We start from the raw sequence: 18,682 nt of genomic DNA on the forward strand, positions 1-18,682 counted from the left end.
TTAAACTACTTTGATAAGAGTATGTTCTTTAATCTCTTGCTCATATTTTCAAGTCAAGGCAAAAATAAGGCATTTAATTAAGATGCCAGATTCTCCTGCAAGTATTTTGGCTCACCCTCAAGCACAGAACGCATTGCGATTGCTACTTGTAGAACAAAATGTCAACCAGTTGATTCTCGGTCATAATTTGCAATTAGCTATGTGATCCTTGGCGGGAGTCCATAGCTAGGGGGCCGGAGTGAGTGAAAGGTGTTGGGAAAAAACCCCGACAACTGGCATGATGCTGCTGAATGACTTGGGGAGTGACAGAATGTGTGTTCTCGTTGTGTTCTGAGCACACTGTCAAAATGCAGAGAATGACAAGACGGGATGTATTTTTAGCTCCTCCAATCACCAGCAGGAGCTAAAAATAGCACATCCATGAAGATGTTGCTTTTCAGCTTTTTATATAGCAGCCTGAAATATATTTAGACATTTTAAGCACCTTTTGTTGCCTGGAAACAACACGTGACATGTGACTCGTGTGTTTTTGGTTTTATTGCTCAGCTATGACAGGATAATTTGAAGCGTCTTCTAACTTTGATGGTCTAAAAAAGACTTTTATCATTGCAGGCTGGCAGATTGGAAAATAAATTTTATGGTGATAAATTTCCCTACAGGACTCACCGGCATCCGTCCCTTATTTCCCTATCAATGCCACCTCCTGATCCATTGTCATGTTTTCAATATAAACAGATTCATTTGTATAGACGGTGTCTTCTCTGTACCATCTCTGAATAAGCAGAAACCTAAAATGACTGAAAAACTAAAGCTAATCATTGATTTGTGAAAACATCAGACTTCACTGACTAACTTTAACATTACAACCTCTTTACTGTAAGTATTTTTGACAAGTCACTCTATAGACAATGTGAACATCACTGCATAGCATGAGACAGGAAGCCTCTAAGTAGAACATGACTGGACTTTATGTGAAAGATCATCATATCCAACTGTGGATCAAAGTAGTTATTATATATTTTATTGGCAGATCAGGTTGCTTCCTCTCTACCTTTAAAAATTGAGAGGAAACAAAATTATGCTAGCTCCCTGAGAGCGATATGCTCTGTTGGGGTACGATGGTTTTATAATGCCTCTGAGATAAGATGATGCTTGGTCATTAAGAGCATTACACCAGTCTAATTTCCATTCAGGGTGTTACAGAGGAAGCAGCATTATAAAAGTTAAAATAACAAAGTGAAACCGGATGTCAGGGAGATGATCAGGTAACTAAACTGATGTCATTTTGCAAGATGCTGCCACCACAATGCTGGACGATTTGAATGCTCAACTCAGAGTCACACCAGTCATTTTTAACGCTGGTAGACAGAAACCACAAGCTTCAGTCAATCTTGACAAACAAGCAGTCAATAAACCTTGGTTTTCAAATATTTGTACTCCATTTTCTCCTATTCTAATTAGATTTGGTCTTAAATCCTACTTGCTTTTCAGCTACCACACTCACAGGTTCTCAGCCAACACTCTGCATGTAGTGGATGCGTGCCGTGTCTTCTGTCCAGGTCACTCCATCAGCTGCGCTACACCTAAGGCGGTGCATGCTCACAGATAATGTGCACTAGATAATTTAGGCCTCATCTGTTTCTATATGACTCATTCGCTGCTCAGTGAGTTGTCAGCACCAAGGGCAGATTCTGCTGGCAGAATGCGATGCAGTGGATGACGGAGGGGATTTCCGGGTGAGATTGGTCGGATGCAGGTCCTGTAATGGACCCATCAGAAAAAAACACTCCATTGCTCATAACGAACAGAAATTCAACCATCCATTTATAATACTGGCCACTTTAATCTTTTGTAATAATCTGTCATATTTACTCTTGCATGCGCATGAGGTGTAATTAAACAAGCATAGATGTGAAGAAGCCCTGCTACTGTCGGAGATGGTGGATTACTGATTTCCCCCAGGATATTAGTGTAATTGTCAGGCGTGATAAGGAGTGGTAGAACAATTAGCTTTCTTACTTTTTGTGTTTGCAACTGCATGACACTAATGGATTGGGACGAGTGTCATAACTGTACTGTATGCCCTCCCTCCCAACCTACTCCACTTTGTTCACATTATCTGTTATTTAACCAGGCTTAGATATTCTGAAGCATGAGATTACAGAGCAGGACATCCACAAACAGAAATGCTGCAATAAAGGCAAGCAATTCCCGTTTATCTCCTCTCACTTTGCAAAAGTGCACACATTCCTTTAACTTTGTCACATTACAACCACAAACGTAAAGGTATTTTATTGGATTTTTTAAAATAAATGTTTAGTGCCATTAGTGTCCTTTTTTGAGTCAAAGCCCACAATTAGAAAAATTTATATACTGCAAAGAAATGCCTTCAAATGTTCAGAGACTTGTTGGTGTTGTAGGAGAGATATCGGGACTGTACACTGTTTACAAAAAGACAACAAAAAGTTATAAAGATGGAAATCTGTCTGTAGATAACGTTAGTGCCTTGTGCAGCTGAATTTTGATTAACCACTTTGAAATTGTAAAATGGCCACACTACTAAGAAGCAGTAATAAAACATCAGGTAATATAACACTAGCAACTGGATTTTGAAAAATCAAACATACAGAAAAACAAATTAGGATAAGTTTATCTGTAGTGGTCTAAATATTTACGGTCAGTTTGATGTGATAATAGATCCAAAGTAGATAATTTAGTGCAATGTGACCCGGCATGTTCACCCTCCCAACCACATAGGTTCTGTAGAAAGGAAAGCCAAGCAAATATGAAGATACATCAGAGGTACATCTAAAAAATTATATTCTGAAAAGGTTCAATAGTTTTTGTCACTAATTTCAAAAAAGTTAAACTTGTATAGATTTGTTACACATAGAGTGAAATATTTCAGGCCTTTCTTATCATTTGAATGATTATGCACTTCTGTCAAGTCAGCAGTCTTCCCCCTATGCAGGCCATAATATGGTCATTATGTAACATTTATAAATAAAATTCATGCAAAAAGAGGACCAACCAAATATTGAGTGAATAGAAATGAGCAGAAACCTGACATTTCTGTGCAATATATCCCTTTTTTGTTGAGCTTATGAAATATTCAAATTTTCCGAGACACTAAAATGTAGAGTTTTCATTATCTATAAGTAATAATCATTAAAATTATAAAAAATAATAGAACAGAATATTTTTCTGTGAAGGATCTATATAATGAGTTCTACTTTATGAATGAGTTCCAAAAAATATTTTACTATTTTCTTGTATTCTATTTTTAGATGTACCTCTGTTTACATCTGGGCTATTTAAAGACCATGACGGTTTGTTAAATCATTCTGAAATATAAAATGCTATAAGCTATAATACATCAGCTATACAGCAACTGAAGACACTCGGTGACTCACGATCTCATGAAGAGGACACTCAGGGTTGTCCATAATTTACTTGACTTTATGAAGAGTTGTTCTTTGCACCATTGTCTCCTGTGGTTCATGCTGCTCCACCTCCTTTTATTTTCCCTCTCCTATTTAAATTTCTGTCTGCTTGTATACTCAAGAAGCCCTGGGATATTGATGTTGGATCCTGTCCGATAGCCAAACATATAATACTGCTTTCCTGATACTCTGTGACCTGATAGGGCTCGGAGTTCATCCAAATTGCTAGCCAGCTATCTCACATTGCCCATTATGATTGATGGAAGAGATGGTTTAAGCTTCCTTCGTCTCTCTCAACTCATCTGGGATTTGTGGCTACAGTTGAGATATTATTTCAGCTTTTGCGATGTTAATCAGCTGCTTCTGGTTGCAGATCACCTTATTCGCTATGGGTGCACGTCATAGCCAAAAGTAAAAATGTAGCATCAGCAAAAATTCTTCTAGTTGCACAGCAAACTAGGGTGTGTAAAGGAATTAAGACAATACAACTACACAATAAAAGGGAAAACATCAACTTTTTGATAATTTTTCCATGTCTGAGACTCTTTTGTTTTGTTTTTTCTAGACCACCACTCTAATCGGCCTACTAAAGACGGCCCGTTTGCTACGCCTGGTGCGAGTTGCTCGTAAGCTGGACCGCTACTCAGAGTACGGTGCCGCTGTTCTTATGCTGCTCATGTGTATATTTGCCCTAATCGCCCACTGGTTGGCCTGCATCTGGTATGCAATTGGCAACGTGGAAAAGCCTTACCTGGAGCATAAGATCGGCTGGCTGGACAATCTTGGCGTGTCAATAGGTACTTTCTGGTAATACAACCTTCACCACACAGTTAAAATGCACAATCTAATAAAAAATCTCCACATTATTCCCCTTAAGGAAAGAAATATAACTACAGTGACCCCAGCTCAGGCCCTTCCATCAAAGATAAGTACGTCACAGCTCTTTACTTCACCTTCAGTAGTTTGACCAGTGTGGGCTTTGGGAACGTCTCCCCCAATACCAACTCTGAGAAGATCTTTTCCATCTGTGTCATGCTCATTGGATGTAAGTTACCATGCTTCTCTCTAAAGTGTCATTTATTCACTTACGTATTCAACCCTCAGTGTATGCACCTACCGGTATTTATCACTGAACTTTGGGTTTGTTTGCCAGCTCTAATGTACGCCAGCATCTTTGGGAATGTGTCTGCCATCATCCAGAGGTTGTACTCTGGCACGGCCCGGTATCACCTCCAAATGCTACGAGTCAAAGAGTTCATCCGCTTCCATCAGATCCCCAACCCGCTCAGACAGAGGCTGGAGGAGTATTTCCAACACGCGTGGACATACACCAATGGCATCGACATGAATATGGTAGGAGTTGGAGTGTTTTGGTTTATTATGTTTAGTACAAAGAGAAGTACAAAGAGTTTGTTTTTGCTTCCCATTGTTCCTTCTCTCTCTCCTCCAGTTTCATTTGTGAGTTGGATGTTTTGAACCCAATTTTTGCTGAATGTCAACTAGCCTGTCCTGAACAGTGCTCTTACCAAATCAGTGTGATGCTCCCTTGCTATGTCATTGGCATAGTATAATGTTTTCATTTGTTATACCACTCAATGTTCAGTCATAGCCACAGTTGAAACAAAACTTTGGATGCAGGCAGTAACTCGGCTTTACTTATCATGATGATGCTCATGGTACTTATACAAGTTTGTTTTTTCCATGTCTGCCATGTCAAATGGATTGACCCCACCACTCTGGTAAGAGCAGGAGGTACATGTGCTAACTCACCTCATGTTTTTCTCTGTCCTTCAGTAGTAGATCTTCTGTGTATCACAGTTGTAGTGGAATGCTTCGAGTATTTTTGTATTTTTTTTTTATGTTTAATTTGTTGTATTTTTCATTGTTGCCCCAGATATGCACGTTACTAAAAGCCATATTTTTGTCACTTCAGTCACATAACCAAAGGTGTCTTTCGACTATAAATACCCTGGCAAGAATTTCTGCATTTTTCAAGGAACCAAACAGCTTACCAGGCTGGTAGTTTTTCTGATGAAACGGTCCTTGTAAGTAGGTGGGGCTTGTGATGTTACCCTAAACCAGGGGTGGGCAACTCCAGGCCTCGAGGGCCGGTCTCCTGCAACTTTTAGATGTATCTTTACTTCAACACACCTGAGTCAAATAATGAGGTCATTAGCAGGACTCTGGAGAACTTGACTGCATTTAGGAGGTGATTCAGCTGTTGGATTCAAGTATGTTGGACCAGGGAAACATCTAAGAGTTGCAGGACACCTGCCCTCGAGGACCAGGATTGCCCACCCCTGCATCAGCCTGTATTTGAAATCTCCGACATAAGCACGCCGTTAGAAGCACTCCACTCCAGGTTTTAGTCCTCCCCAGCTTTTTTAACCAGCAGTGCTTGTGTCCTCCATGCAGACCCGTTGATTAATAATAAATGGCTCTGTTGTTGTCAAACATATTCTGCTCTGAGTAATATCACTTGATGAAGCCTTTTCTAACATTTCACACTACAAAATAAGTAATAAGAGTATATATGATTTATGCCGATATCGTATCGGGTCAATATTTGTATCAGCTGATGCTCAATGCTGCAATAGCAGTATTGGATCGGGACACCGATAATTTATAGTAATTTTTAATATTTAGCTAAGACAAATTTTAATGGCTGCAGGAATAAATTAGTCAGTGATCAAAGCTATATTTTAAGGTTTTAAACTATATAATAGTATAATGTTTTATCTGCATATTTTGAGATGCAGATAAAATCATCTCAACCCGCTTAGGATTGGATATTAATAGGAGTTTAAGTGTGTCAGAGTCAGTCTTTACATGGAGACGCACATTTTTCTGCTTAATTTGTTAAGGATCAAAAGTTAATATCTGTCAAATTAATTGGAAATCTATTTTCTACAAAGTTAGCAGTGATTTCACACATGCTATAGGTTGTAGCCCCCGTTGGAGAGCTTTTGATTATAGTTCCACGGCTGTAAAACATTTTTGTTGTTATTTGTGTTATAACTAGTTATCCTTTTCATAAACATCTGTTAGCTACATTTAATTATGTTTTAGTTTAATCCATTATTGGTGTTACAGAAAAGGTGATCCATCTTTTCAGATGATTAGAGCTGCAGGTTTTAAGTAGTTCTGAGAGAGAGAGGTTCTGGGTAGGAAATAGTCGAAACACAGCTTACACTGTAAATTCACTGTTTAGAACATCTACTAAATGCATGTCTTTGTTTAAAAAAACAAAACAAAACACCCATGACAGTAATTGTCTTAAATAGGCCAACTAATAAGTCTATCACTGATAGGCTTGCATGTGGCCTGAAGGAGGTGCTTTCTGCATGAAGTCTGTGTATCCATACACAACCCCATGATATTCATTGGATATCAGAGACGGAGTGAGTCATGCCTAGAAGAGTGGGCACTGCCTCGCCTTCCACTGCCAGGTTTCCCTCCCACTGTGGGACACTTGGCTGTAGATGCTGTGGTGGCACCTGCGTTTGCCAAATGTTCAGTCTTTCTTTTTCAAATCCAAAGCTATTTTTTTTAAATACATATTTTTTGGTAAGGAGCAACAAAAGGTTTGTTAGAGCCAGAAAATCAGTTCAGGCAACATTTCTTTTGCGCTACTCGTCTTACCAGCACATTGAATTTTAGATGTGAAAACAACAGAGAGAAGAATTGTGTTTACTCATTTGAACCGTCACTTACGTGTCCCCAAGAAGTTTTTTTTTCTTTGCCTTCCAGTGTCTGATCACATGGTGCTTATTTACAGTCAGCTCAAGCTGTCCGAGGCATATCAGTTGTTTTGTGTTCTCTGTAGTTTTGTCTTTAAATGGTAAGTGTACTATAAGTTACTGACTTTCAGTAATCCATGTAAAAAAGTAAAAGCAAAAAAAAAATTATATTATTTAAACTAAAGCTCCTGTATTTACAGGCTAACCTCCTAAGAAGAATTTTTAAGAAGATTTGTGATTTTTTTTAATACTCTTTGAACCTGTTCTAATTTTATTACATTGCAGACACAAATATATTGTTTGGATTTTTGTGCTACACCAACACAAAGTAAGTACTTTGTAGAACTACATCTACCAGTTTTTTGGGACTGACTCTAGAGACTAAAATGATATGTTTTTAGAAATAAATGGCAAGATTGTACTGTATTCTACAGCAGCATATCAGTGCCATTGTAGACTGTTTTGTAGTTTGTTTTTTGAGAGTAATTTTCCACCAAAACAAACAGGAATTTTGATATTAATATCAGAAATTTTATGAAAGAAATGTGGAAATTTCTGAATTTGAAAAGTCTCTGATTTTGGTATTAATCCCAGGAATTTTTGAGAAGTTTGAAAAGTCAAAAAATATAGGCCTGTGGGAATTTTCTGAGTTTCAAAAGTAGAAAATGTTCAACTTTTCAAACTTCGAAATTTCCTTGTCTTTTCTTGAAAATTTCAGAGATTTTTGATGAAAATGTATTAATTTTTTTTTTTTTATCTACAGTGGTCCTGATACGCCGTTGTAGTATTCTTTTGTCAGGCCTGACCAGAATCTTACATATTTACATTTGAGAAGATAATAAGTAAACAAAAAGAAACAAGTTCACTTCACATTTATTCATTACCTTATTTGTCGCATAAAATCCATTATAAAATACACAATGTTTGGGTGTGCAATTTGATAAAATATGGAGAAGTTCAAATGTTAGTTTTTTTCATGTACATGTTAAGATTTAACTTTCAAATAGAGAACATTATTCTGTCTGTGCTCCTAATTTCTGCTGTCATTTAGATGAATCTATGAATGTTCTGTCTTGTCCGCTCTAAAGTTCTCTAAAAACTCTGAAGGAGCTTGTGTTGTTTTTTTGTTGTTTTGTTTAGTTTTTTGGGGGTTTTTCTAACTATGCGGTTTAGGTTTTGAGAAGAAGGGAAAAACACACGTGGCAACTGTAACACATTTCTCTGGAAAAACCTTTCAAATTGACACGCAAACATCAACCTGAACAAAAATCACACAAGAAAGTCGCAGTTTGAAAACACTTCCACAGCGATTCACACGTTCTTTGACCTTTAACTCCTTCCCAGGTGCTGAAGGGCTTCCCAGAGTGTCTGCAGGCGGATATTTGCCTCCACCTGAACAAGAGCCTCCTCCAGGGGTGCAAGGCGTTCCGTGGGGCCACCAAGGGCTGCCTCCGCGCCCTGGCCATGAGGTTTAAGACCACCCACGCGCCTCCCGGAGACACGCTGGTCCACAGTGGAGACGTGCTCACGGCGCTCTACTTTGTGTCACGCGGCTCCATCGAGATCCTGAAAGATGACATTGTGGTGGCCATTCTAGGTGAGTTGCTGCTTTATCTTTAAACCCCAGCAGCACTTTTTAATGACGACCAGTCAGTGATGTATGACAGAGTATCAGTGCCTTTGTAGACAGAAAATAAACGGTAAAGGTCCTCCCGAAAATCGGAATTTTCTAGAAAAATCACGGGATTTCAGAATTTCACAAGTGGAAAACGTTTGACTTTTGGAAATTTTCTATCTTAAAAGTCAACAATTGTATTTTTTTTCCTCCATTGTTTTATTTTATGTCTATTCAAAACACAAAAATTACCCTTTAAAATAAGTAATCAGTAAAGTAACCGGATTGTTTTATTGAAGAAGTAGCTAGTAACTAATTACTAGTTCCACGTAACTTGAAAAAACACCAATAGCATTTCATATCTTAAATAAACCAACTGCTCAGTTTGTTTTGAGTATTTTTCTGGGGTTTTGTGTATGTTTGGTGTATAATTGTGAAAGAAAAGGAAATAAATACACAATTTACTAAATCTTTTCCAAACAACTGTAAAGTTGTGCACCAATAAATCAAATCCTGTACAACCCGTTACCTATACAGCTTACCTAACTCGCCATTTCTCTGCTTCTTCACATCGTGATGACTCTGCATTAGTTCTAAAGTGTGGTTGCTGCAACTGAATTATTGGTTATAGTGGCATCACCCACACAGACAGACTCATAATTCAAAAATTAAAGTAGAAATGCACATGGTTTTTAATTAGCTTTGTTGATGAGTCACTGTGACACATCAAAAGAAGCACAAATTGACGGTCCCATCAGTGCAGGCTGCTTAGCTTTGAACTCCCTTCTTTTTAGCACTAAGTGCAGATGGCTATGTTGCACTGCGATACGACTGGGTTCGCTGCTGTTTTGTGTAAAGTTTCCCAAGATGAAGTGAACAGAAAAGAGAGGGGGCGGACGCATAATGGAATGAAAGTAACAGGAAATTCAGTGTGTTTGCTAATGGAGGAAAAAAAAAAAGAGCCAGGCTGCAGATAGAGACGGATAAAAATAGAAGGTAGGATGAAGAAGAAATGATGATGAAAGTAAAATGACAGAAGATAAAAGGGTTAGAGAGATTTTTTTTATGTGTGTGTGAGATTGTCTCTGTGTTGGGATGCCAAGCATGACCACAGCTGCAGCCGAAGCATAAATTGCTATCGACATCTTCCAGATATAATTAGAGCATTTTTCATTTGCTCTCCTTTCCCCTCATCCCATAAAACCAGCAGGTGTATTCCACTTTACGAGTTTTCTCTCCTCACAGCGTAGTCCCAGTTTGAAGCTGTAATGAAATGTCTCCAGTGCCCGAACTGGTTTTCTAATTCGGTTTCCACTACCAAAGTGCAAGCATAGAAAAAAGGTTTTCAGATACTAAAACTAGCAATATTCTCGAGTCACCATGTTAGCACTATAACAAACACAGATCAATAAGCTGAATAAAGTCTGATTACCATCAATGTTTGTATTAAAATGTCATGAAGTTCTCAATATTTACTAGCGTTGAATAGATCTGCTTTAATAACTACTGTGCTCTTCTGGATTTAAAAACCTAATTTGTAACTTTTTAATCAAATGAGTTACAACAATGTTTAATATTTTCCTTTGGGATCAATAAAGTATTTCTGAATTAAATTGAATTTAGACAAAGAGTGATGTTTTAACATCTTTCTTCTCTTAGCTGCTAACAACTAATGAAAACACATTTAAAAATAGAATAGTACAATAAAAAAATACAAAAAACAGAAATGTGGTTTTAATTAAAAGCATGTGTAATACCAACTTAAAGGTTATTTTAAAAAGATATTTTTATCTGACAAACGAGACCCATTGGTTTCTGCACCTCTACCATCGGTTTCAGATATGGCTGTTTCTGTGAAAAACGTGAACCACATCACTCCTCCTCATGTGATCAACAACCAGGAGTGACGATAAGTGTGCTGACTTGTGTTTCCTTATCTTTGAGTCACACATCTGTCGCTCTTCAGGTAAAAACGACATCTTCGGCGAGATGATCCACCTGTTCTCCAAGCCAGGGAAGTCGTGCGCGGACGTCCGCGCGCTCAGCTACTGCGACCTGCACACGATCCAGAGGGAGGAGATCCTGGAGGTGCTCGACATGTACCCGGAGTTCGCCGACCACTTCTTCACCAACTTGGAGCTGACCTTTGATCTTCGGGGTGAAAACGCAAAGGTAACCAGCATGAAGGTGAAACCAGCGACCTAAAGATGGTCTGATCAAAGAGATTCAAAGGGATTTGAGGCCTTTGAAGTAAAAACCACAGATTCTGCTTTACTTTAAAAGGCCATTGACTGGAATGAAAGCTTTTCTTGATTAATTCTGCTTAGCCCCTCTTCACTTAATTCAGTCATTCTATTCAGAAACGTTTTTGCTGAGTTGCACATTTTTCTTTTCGCTGCTGCTTTACTGGAAGACGGAGAAAGACGGAGCATGTGTCCAGTTAGCATGATGGACACAGTGGTAGAGTCGTTAGTCTGCATTACTGTGTCGTTTTATCTTTTAACTAGAGAGCGCTGGAACGCAGGTCGTAGTTGTCTTCAGTTATTTATTTAAAGAGGGCAGAGGAGATCAGACACATGAGAAACACGGTGAGATGACTGTGAAAACAGGACAGACATGGTGACCTAACGAGACCAGCAGCAGTTCCTGTTACTCACCTTAAAAACTAAAAGCGGCGATGGCCATTTCACGTTCTTCAGGATAAAGATACTTGGACAAGTCAAACCTTTAAACATTTTGTCACGACACAACCACAAACTTTAATGTATTTCATTGAGTTTCTGAACAGTGTGGTGTGCTTTTATGCCAATAAAAGAAAGCCAGTAGCCTTAAAATTGACTTGATTTTAGTGTCTCTAATTTATGCAGAGACTATGTGTTGGTCTCTGCATAAATTCCCGACGTAGCACATTGACGTTGTGGTTTTTCCATGAAATATTGTAATAAAGTTTTAAAAGTTGTGAGTGTTTTTGCTGGGCAAAACGTTTGAACCTGTTCACATGTTCCCTGCTGTGCAGACGACCTACCCCAGTGACTCTGACATGGCTGACGTGAAGAGCCGCAGACGGGTTTCATACAAGAGAAAATCCTCCGCAGGTAAACCGGAATAATAATAATACAAATGTATGTATGTTAAATAATTCAATTTTTGTTGTGTCCTAAATGTATACATTTTAAAATGCACCTCCTTTTTTTAATCTCCTAAATTGTTCGTTCTCTTTTCTCGTTTGTTATTCATCAATTTGTAGACCAATACTTCTGTTTGTAAGTCTGTCATGTTTGTTTTATATGCACTAATTGATGAATTAATAATTTTTTAAAAATCCATACATCAAAAGATAAATTTTTATTTGCTATAAAGAATAAATCCTAAGTCACACAGATGTCCTAATATCTGTATCTGTCTTGCTCTCTAACTGGATGTCTAAACAACGTCTCTGCTGACTCGACTCATCCAAAATATCAAGATGGAATCCAGATAGTAGGTCAGAGTCTCATATTCAACGTTCACAGGATACAGTTTCTGACCTTCTATTGCACAGCTGTTATCAACAAGCTACGCTCGCTTTGACAAGCTTTACTTTAGGAAGAATTACTCTATAGGTTTTGAGAACCCACATGGGTGTTTATACATCAGTCTGTGTTTTTTGTGGCCACAAGCATGTGTTGAACGCCAGGTCATCTGTTGTAACAAGGACATTTCCCTACACCTGTGCACCGAGAACAGGTGGAGCAGAGTCAAAAAAAGACGCTCCTCTGTGGGCCTAAAAATGGTTCAGCACACCAAGGCCTGCAGCACACCGCAGCACACCGCAGCACACTGCAGCACACCGCTCACCTCCCCCGTTAGCAGGTCAGAGCTGCAACATGAGCGATGCTGGCTGAACACCGGCATCTTGTGGAGTTTTTCTCACTCCAGACTGTCTTCAGCTAAAACAAGCAGCTGGTTTTCCACCTACTGTTATCCCATACACTGTAATCTTCACATTTGTAAATTATTCCAGGGGAAAGTAAAATCTGTGCAGGCTATGAATGTGTCATAGATGAGATGTGCAGTATTTTTTTAGTATGTAGTTTTTGTCCTAACCAAATTTAGCATCAGTCAGAGAAGTATTGATTTTGACTTAAACTGAAATATTACCATTGTTAATATTTTTCTGAGCTTTGTCCTGTCAAAATGTCAACATTTTGCCTAGAAATCCAATATGGCTGCCACACATTTATTCTATCTCCATTCTTTAGAGGTTTAGTAAAGTCTGACTCCATTTCAAAATGGCCGCCTGTGAAGACTGACGAAGCTCCGTCTCTGTTAGCGCAGCATTTGGTTGAAAACAAACCAGCAGTTTTTAAGAGTAATAGATCCTGAGCTCCTAAATAAACATTGTGTTGGCGTCGCTGATGGCCTCACGTCAGTAGGTTCTGCCGTCTCTCAACAGTCAGATTAGAGTCAGAGGAATTTGTTAGATGTTCAATTTCTCAGCCCCGGGTCTGCTCTCTCAGCCCCGGCTGTAATTTGACTTCCTTTACACAAAGATGAGTCCACAGAGCGGCATTCAGCTCGGCTTCAGAATAATTTAACTGGTCACCATGGCTACAAGCTGTTTGAATACAGCCGCTATCTGTGAGTTTACCACCACAGAGAGCACAGATTGAGCAAACTGATCGTTTTATAACCAGCACACACGGTGAAAAAATTCACATTACTAACAGAAACTAAAACAAAGTAGAGCATGATTATGAAAGTTACTAATTACTTTCATAAGTAATTATGAAATTACTTATGAAAGTAAGTAATTTCTTACTTTCATAAGTAATTATGAAATTACTTATGAAAGTAAGTAATTTCTTACTTTCATAAGTAATTTCGGTTATAAATCTAGAACCGTTGTTCTTTGCCAAATTAGAGTTCAAGCTCAGTTATATTAGATTGGGAGCATCTATGAATGTAGTTATTCTTTTTTGAAGTCTTAGATATTAACCCTACTTTAAACTTTTGCATAAAATCTCAAAAACAATCATTTCTTGTCTTCATAATATAAAAACAAAGTGTGACGTATGATGGCCTGAGTTCTAAGGACATTTAGTTGATGTAAACCTAAAAGGTTCAACCTGTTTGTTCTCAGTTTAACCCCCAAAGCAAAGCCAGTCTCCACCTGTTGTCATCCCAGAGGAAGTCTGAGCGTAGAACTTCCTGTTCCCTGATTACCGTTTCTCCCTACAGGCTCGCACAACGAGGAGCCGGCGGCCCCGCACTGCGACGCCAAGAAGGGCCGCGGCGTCTACGCCTCTTCACCGGCCGAGGACAGGAGAGAGTCCGCCGAGGAGGGGGAGGAAGACGAGGATGAGGATGAGGAGGAAGGCAGGGAAGAGGAGGAGGAGCAGAGGCCCTTGTGTTCTGGTGTGCTTGGTTACCCGGTTGTTAGGGACCACACCTTGGGTGTCGGGCTGAGCGGGGCTCCTGAGGCGCAGGCTGAAGGAAAAACACAGAACCAGGAATATAAAGGTGATTCTGTCCTTCATTCAGGCTCATTTAAATAGTAAAAAGTGACTCCAGTTTAAGCAAAGACAATCAGTGTTGTCTTTGCTTAAAAAATGTCTGCTTGGTGCTGGTCAAGACTAAATTATACTAAAAGCAGTTAACCTGTCAGCAAAGCTGTTAATTTCTAAAATAACATATCAATGCTAAACCTGATGTAGCAGCAGACGTCTCCAATGCTAATGGTAGCGTCCTCTGTTCCTGAAACACTATAATGGTTGAATAACATAAAAAATTAAACAGATCACTATTTATGTCCATTTATTTTTAATTTAGCAGCAAAAAATGGTTTTGAATTGAAAATGTTGCTTATTTGTAGATGTATAGTTTTCAAAAAAAAATTCATTAGACCTGCAATGAACTTGATTAAAATGTTTAATCTAGTCCCAGAATTAATATGGTTAATATTCATCCAAATCAAACTTGTTTAAAATCAGAAATTCTTTATCTTTGTACAATTTACTAGGAAGAAGCTAAATTTAGTGCCACACTTTACAGATGTGTTGATTAGTGTTAAAATGAACAGTAACTCACTGCTGCACAGGACCGAAGGAACAAAATAACATCTGTAATGTTTGATTGATTTGTAACAGGAGATCTGGGCAGAACTTCTCCACGTTCCCACAGCAACTACGTTGTGTCTGCCACTTCATTTTCTCCAAACGCTACCGCGCCGCCGCCTTCAGTCGCCCCACAGAAAGCTGCAGCTCGCATGCCGTAACGCCGCCGGCATGCGAGATGAGGAAACGGTGTCAGCGCGTTGATTTGATAGTAATATCCCATAATTCAGCCGCTACAGCTGAAAGAGGATTACTGCCGAGGTAGAGAGCAGTGATATTGATTACAGCCCAGGGAGGGAATGTCAATTTAATCTCCAGCCATTCATTTCTGAAAGGAGACAGAAGAAATCTCCTGCCAAGAGCCCGACTGGCTGTGTGCGTTCTCTGGTGCAGCAGAAAGACTCAGAGAAAAATCAGGAACATTTATGCAAAGTATTTATACTTTCTCAACTTTTACGCAGTTTGTGACATCACAGTGGCGCTCTTTTTGACCTGCTATGGGAACACTTTTTTGTCCAAGGTGTGTGGCATGCCTCCCCTTCCTGAAGCATGGCAGTGGCAGCATCATGCTGGTTCCTTCAGCAGGGAATTGTGAAATAAGAGAAAATTGATTTGTGCTTTTTTGTATTTTTCAGAAATAAAAACCTAAAATGTGAGCCGTCCATTTTGATTTTGAAAATCACCTAATAGTGTAATTGATCTCTAGTTGATCTGCAAATGGATGCAGAGGTGAACACAGCAGGCTCTGGAGAGGGTAAAAAACATTTCAACTTCTGAGGTTCTCAGAATTGACCTTGCAAAGACAGGCATGCCACACTTTTGAGATTTTTTCACAAAAGCTCAAGATTTTGTTTCTCTTTTTAATTTTGAAAATCCATGTCCCATTTCCTTTTCTATGCTAAAATGTCAAAAGTTCAATATGTCCAACATCCCCCAACTAACCTCCCATCTCCTCCCAGAGCTCCAGGCAGAGGACTGGGTGCAGCCTCATCCCGGCGCGGCGGCTGAGGAGTCGGCTCAAAATCGAGACACGGCCGGGGAGGACGACAGCGACACGGACCTCACCTACGGAGAGGTGGAGCAACGGCTGGACCTGCTGCAGCAGCACCTGAACAGGTGGGAGCAGGGACCGTCTGTGCCCACTGCTGCGTTTGACTCCATTTCCTGTAATAAGCCTTTTTATTTTTCATCAGCTAACAGAGCGGGGCCCATAATTTAAACTCTAATTGGCTGAGAACTCACACATACATCTGAGACCAGACAGTGGAGGCTAATGCAGGGGGAGCAGTGAGCGTCTGGCTGGGCTCCTGGCTGTTGCTCTGATCCAGATGAGGGGGAAGCAGCCAGGCAGAGGCTATTAATAGAACAAGGTGCAGATTTCTACGTCACAACGAACTCACACAGGACCGGAAAACCACTTCTCAACATACTTTTATCTACTATTCAGCCGTTGATGCAACGTCGCTTAAACGTTACAGTGCTTTAAAAAAGAATCCACATTAAAACCACAAATTTTGTTTAATTTCATGTGATGGACAAAGTAGCACGTAGTTATTCAGGGGTTTTGATTACTTTCACAATTCACAAAGAAAATGTACTTAATATAGAGTCCATCAGTGTGCAGTTAAATGTCAATATAAGTGCAGCTGCTCTGAACATGTCATCAGTTAATTCTAGAAATACTTTGTTTAAATTTCACCATTTGGAAATGAGATATATAAATAAATACAGTGAACCCTAGTTTTTCATGGGGGTTGCGTTCCAAAAACAACCAGTGATCGGCGAAATCTGTGAAGTAGTTAACTTTATTTTTTACAATTATTATACAGCATAATTAAATACTCTACATTGAAACCAAAGAACAAAACCTGTTTTCAGGACCAAGCATTGTTTTTTTTTAACAAATAGAACGCTTTCTTATAAATAACTACAGTAAAATAATCATTTTAATTGTCAATACGAAGTACAGTAGGACAAATTGTGACTGGCGTATTTCACTGATCCTCTGACTGTGACGCTGCAGCCTGACTTTGCTCTCTAGTGTCTTTTTCTTCTGACGCCTGTGGTGCAGGTGTGTTTTTTCAAGAAAAGAACATAGTTATCTGTAGTAGTTGTTGCTATTTTTTTTCTCCTGGGCAAAAATATTTGCCAAAATTTGCCAAACTGCATTATGTATATTTAAAGACCGTAACATTATTGGCACATTATGGTCTATAGAGAAGAAGCGCGGAGACTGTTAAGCCAATCAGGATGCAGAACACAATGCACTGTGGAAAAGAAAACTGCACAAAGAATCTGCAAAGCAGCGAGACCCTGAAAAGGTGAACCGTATATATATATATATAATATATATATATAATATATATATATATATACAGTGAAGCCTCGCTGCTTTGCAGATTTTTTGTGCAGTTTTTTTTTCACAGTGCATTGTGCATATATATATAAAATATACAGGTTGCTAGCTAGCACTGTAATGTTGCTAGCTGGCTTTAATTAACTAATTATTTGTTACTGTTTGAACAAACGGATCATTTCTTCAACATTAATCATTCAGATTACAGTAGTCATAAGTAAAAACCAGGTTTTTGTTCATGCCTGGTGATAAATGCTTACCTGGTTATCTGCATGATTTCAGCTCAAGTAGGTTTTGGTTTCTCCAGGCCCACATCAGCTGCAGCTGGAAGGGTTCACACATGGTTTTCCAAAGTCACTTTAGTCCTTGATAATATTTTCTCTCTGCCTTTAACACGTCAACTTTATGTACACTGTGTTCTTAAAGTAGTCCATTTTCATTTACCATAATGATTTTTCATAATATTGAGTGTGTGGCTCTTGCAGCACTTCCTCCCTCTGAAGAGTCACCTGGCAAACTAATGAGAAGGCATTGAGATTGACCTCATAGTCTGTTCTCTTTGTATGTGCTTTGTGTAATAAAATACAAAGTTTGTAGCAGGGACATGACAAAAGGTACTGTTCTTCTATTATAGAGGGTAACATATCAGGTTGGAAGGTCAGTGTCTCCCTCTAGTGTTGTAAGTGGGTGTTGACACCCGACTTGTATAACCGGTGGATTTCAGCAGATCTGATTGATGCTCACTCATTTTCATTCCTTTAATTTCTTCCCAGTGTATGTTGAGGAAACGATCCTGATTGCTGCAGCCGCAAACTCAGAGCAGCTCAGTCACAGCAGAGCAATAAAAGGAAAAGTAAATAAATAATCTGTAGTGATGAGATCACAGCAAGAGCTAAGTAGTTTAATGCAATCATCTCTGCTAATGTTTGGCTTGGTTTAGGAATTAAATAGCTGCAGAAGGCTTGATTTAGGAGAACAGATGTGCTCATTTTTTTTCTCATCCAGGTTTACTCTCTCATTAAGTTAACTGATGAAACCCAGACTGATGGATTCCCTCACAGAAAATCATTTCTGTGTGTATCGTATGTGTGATCAGACTGGAGTCCCAGATGACTGCAGACATCCAGGCCATCCTGCAGCTCCTCCAAAGGCAGACCGCTGCCGGCCCCCCCGCCTACAGCACCGTCACCTCCAGCCCAGAGTACCACAGCCTGCCCATCAGGGTCCAGCCGGCACCGGCCCTCAGCCTGGACCCGGCGCCGCCTCTGCCACAGGTAGACCAGAACAATGTCCAACATTGGTCTCAAAACTTTTGTGTTGCCTTTATTTTTCTATCACAGCTTTTCAGTGTTCACTCAGTTGAAATCTGTAGAAGTGGTGCTTTTGTTTTATAAAAAAATATCTTTGCTTCCAAAAGTGTAACCTTTGCGCTG

At 39.3% G+C, this 18,682-nt stretch overlaps 1 protein-coding gene across 4 annotated transcripts in view; it reads left to right on the forward strand.

Annotated features, from left to right (window-relative positions):
* The window catches only part of LOC102234543 (potassium voltage-gated channel subfamily H member 7-like), a 65,216-nt gene that overhangs the window by 44,139 nt on the left and 2,395 nt on the right, over positions 1-18,682 (forward strand). For 2 of the 4 annotated variants that reach the window (XM_023329413.1, XM_014472142.2), the window contains 9 exons: positions 4,009-4,240; positions 4,321-4,488; positions 4,597-4,796; positions 8,528-8,780; positions 10,765-10,970; positions 11,815-11,893; positions 14,019-14,300; positions 15,853-16,009; positions 18,346-18,523. In XM_023329413.1, coding sequence (XP_023185181.1) covers positions 4,009-4,240; positions 4,321-4,488; positions 4,597-4,796; positions 8,528-8,780; positions 10,765-10,970; positions 11,815-11,893; positions 14,019-14,300; positions 15,853-16,009; positions 18,346-18,523 — 1,755 coding nt within the window. Of the gene's footprint in view, positions 1-4,008; positions 4,241-4,320; positions 4,489-4,596; positions 4,797-5,192; positions 5,578-8,527; positions 8,781-10,764; positions 10,971-11,814; positions 11,894-14,018; positions 14,301-15,852; positions 16,010-18,345; positions 18,524-18,682 lie in introns of those variants that run through there. The other 2 variants (XM_023329414.1, XM_023329415.1) reach the window with 2 other exon arrangements.

This window comes from Xiphophorus maculatus, chromosome 24 (genome assembly GCF_002775205.1).
Source record: "Xiphophorus maculatus strain JP 163 A chromosome 24, X_maculatus-5.0-male, whole genome shotgun sequence".
Classification (NCBI taxonomy): Eukaryota; Metazoa; Chordata; class Actinopteri; order Cyprinodontiformes; family Poeciliidae; genus Xiphophorus; species Xiphophorus maculatus.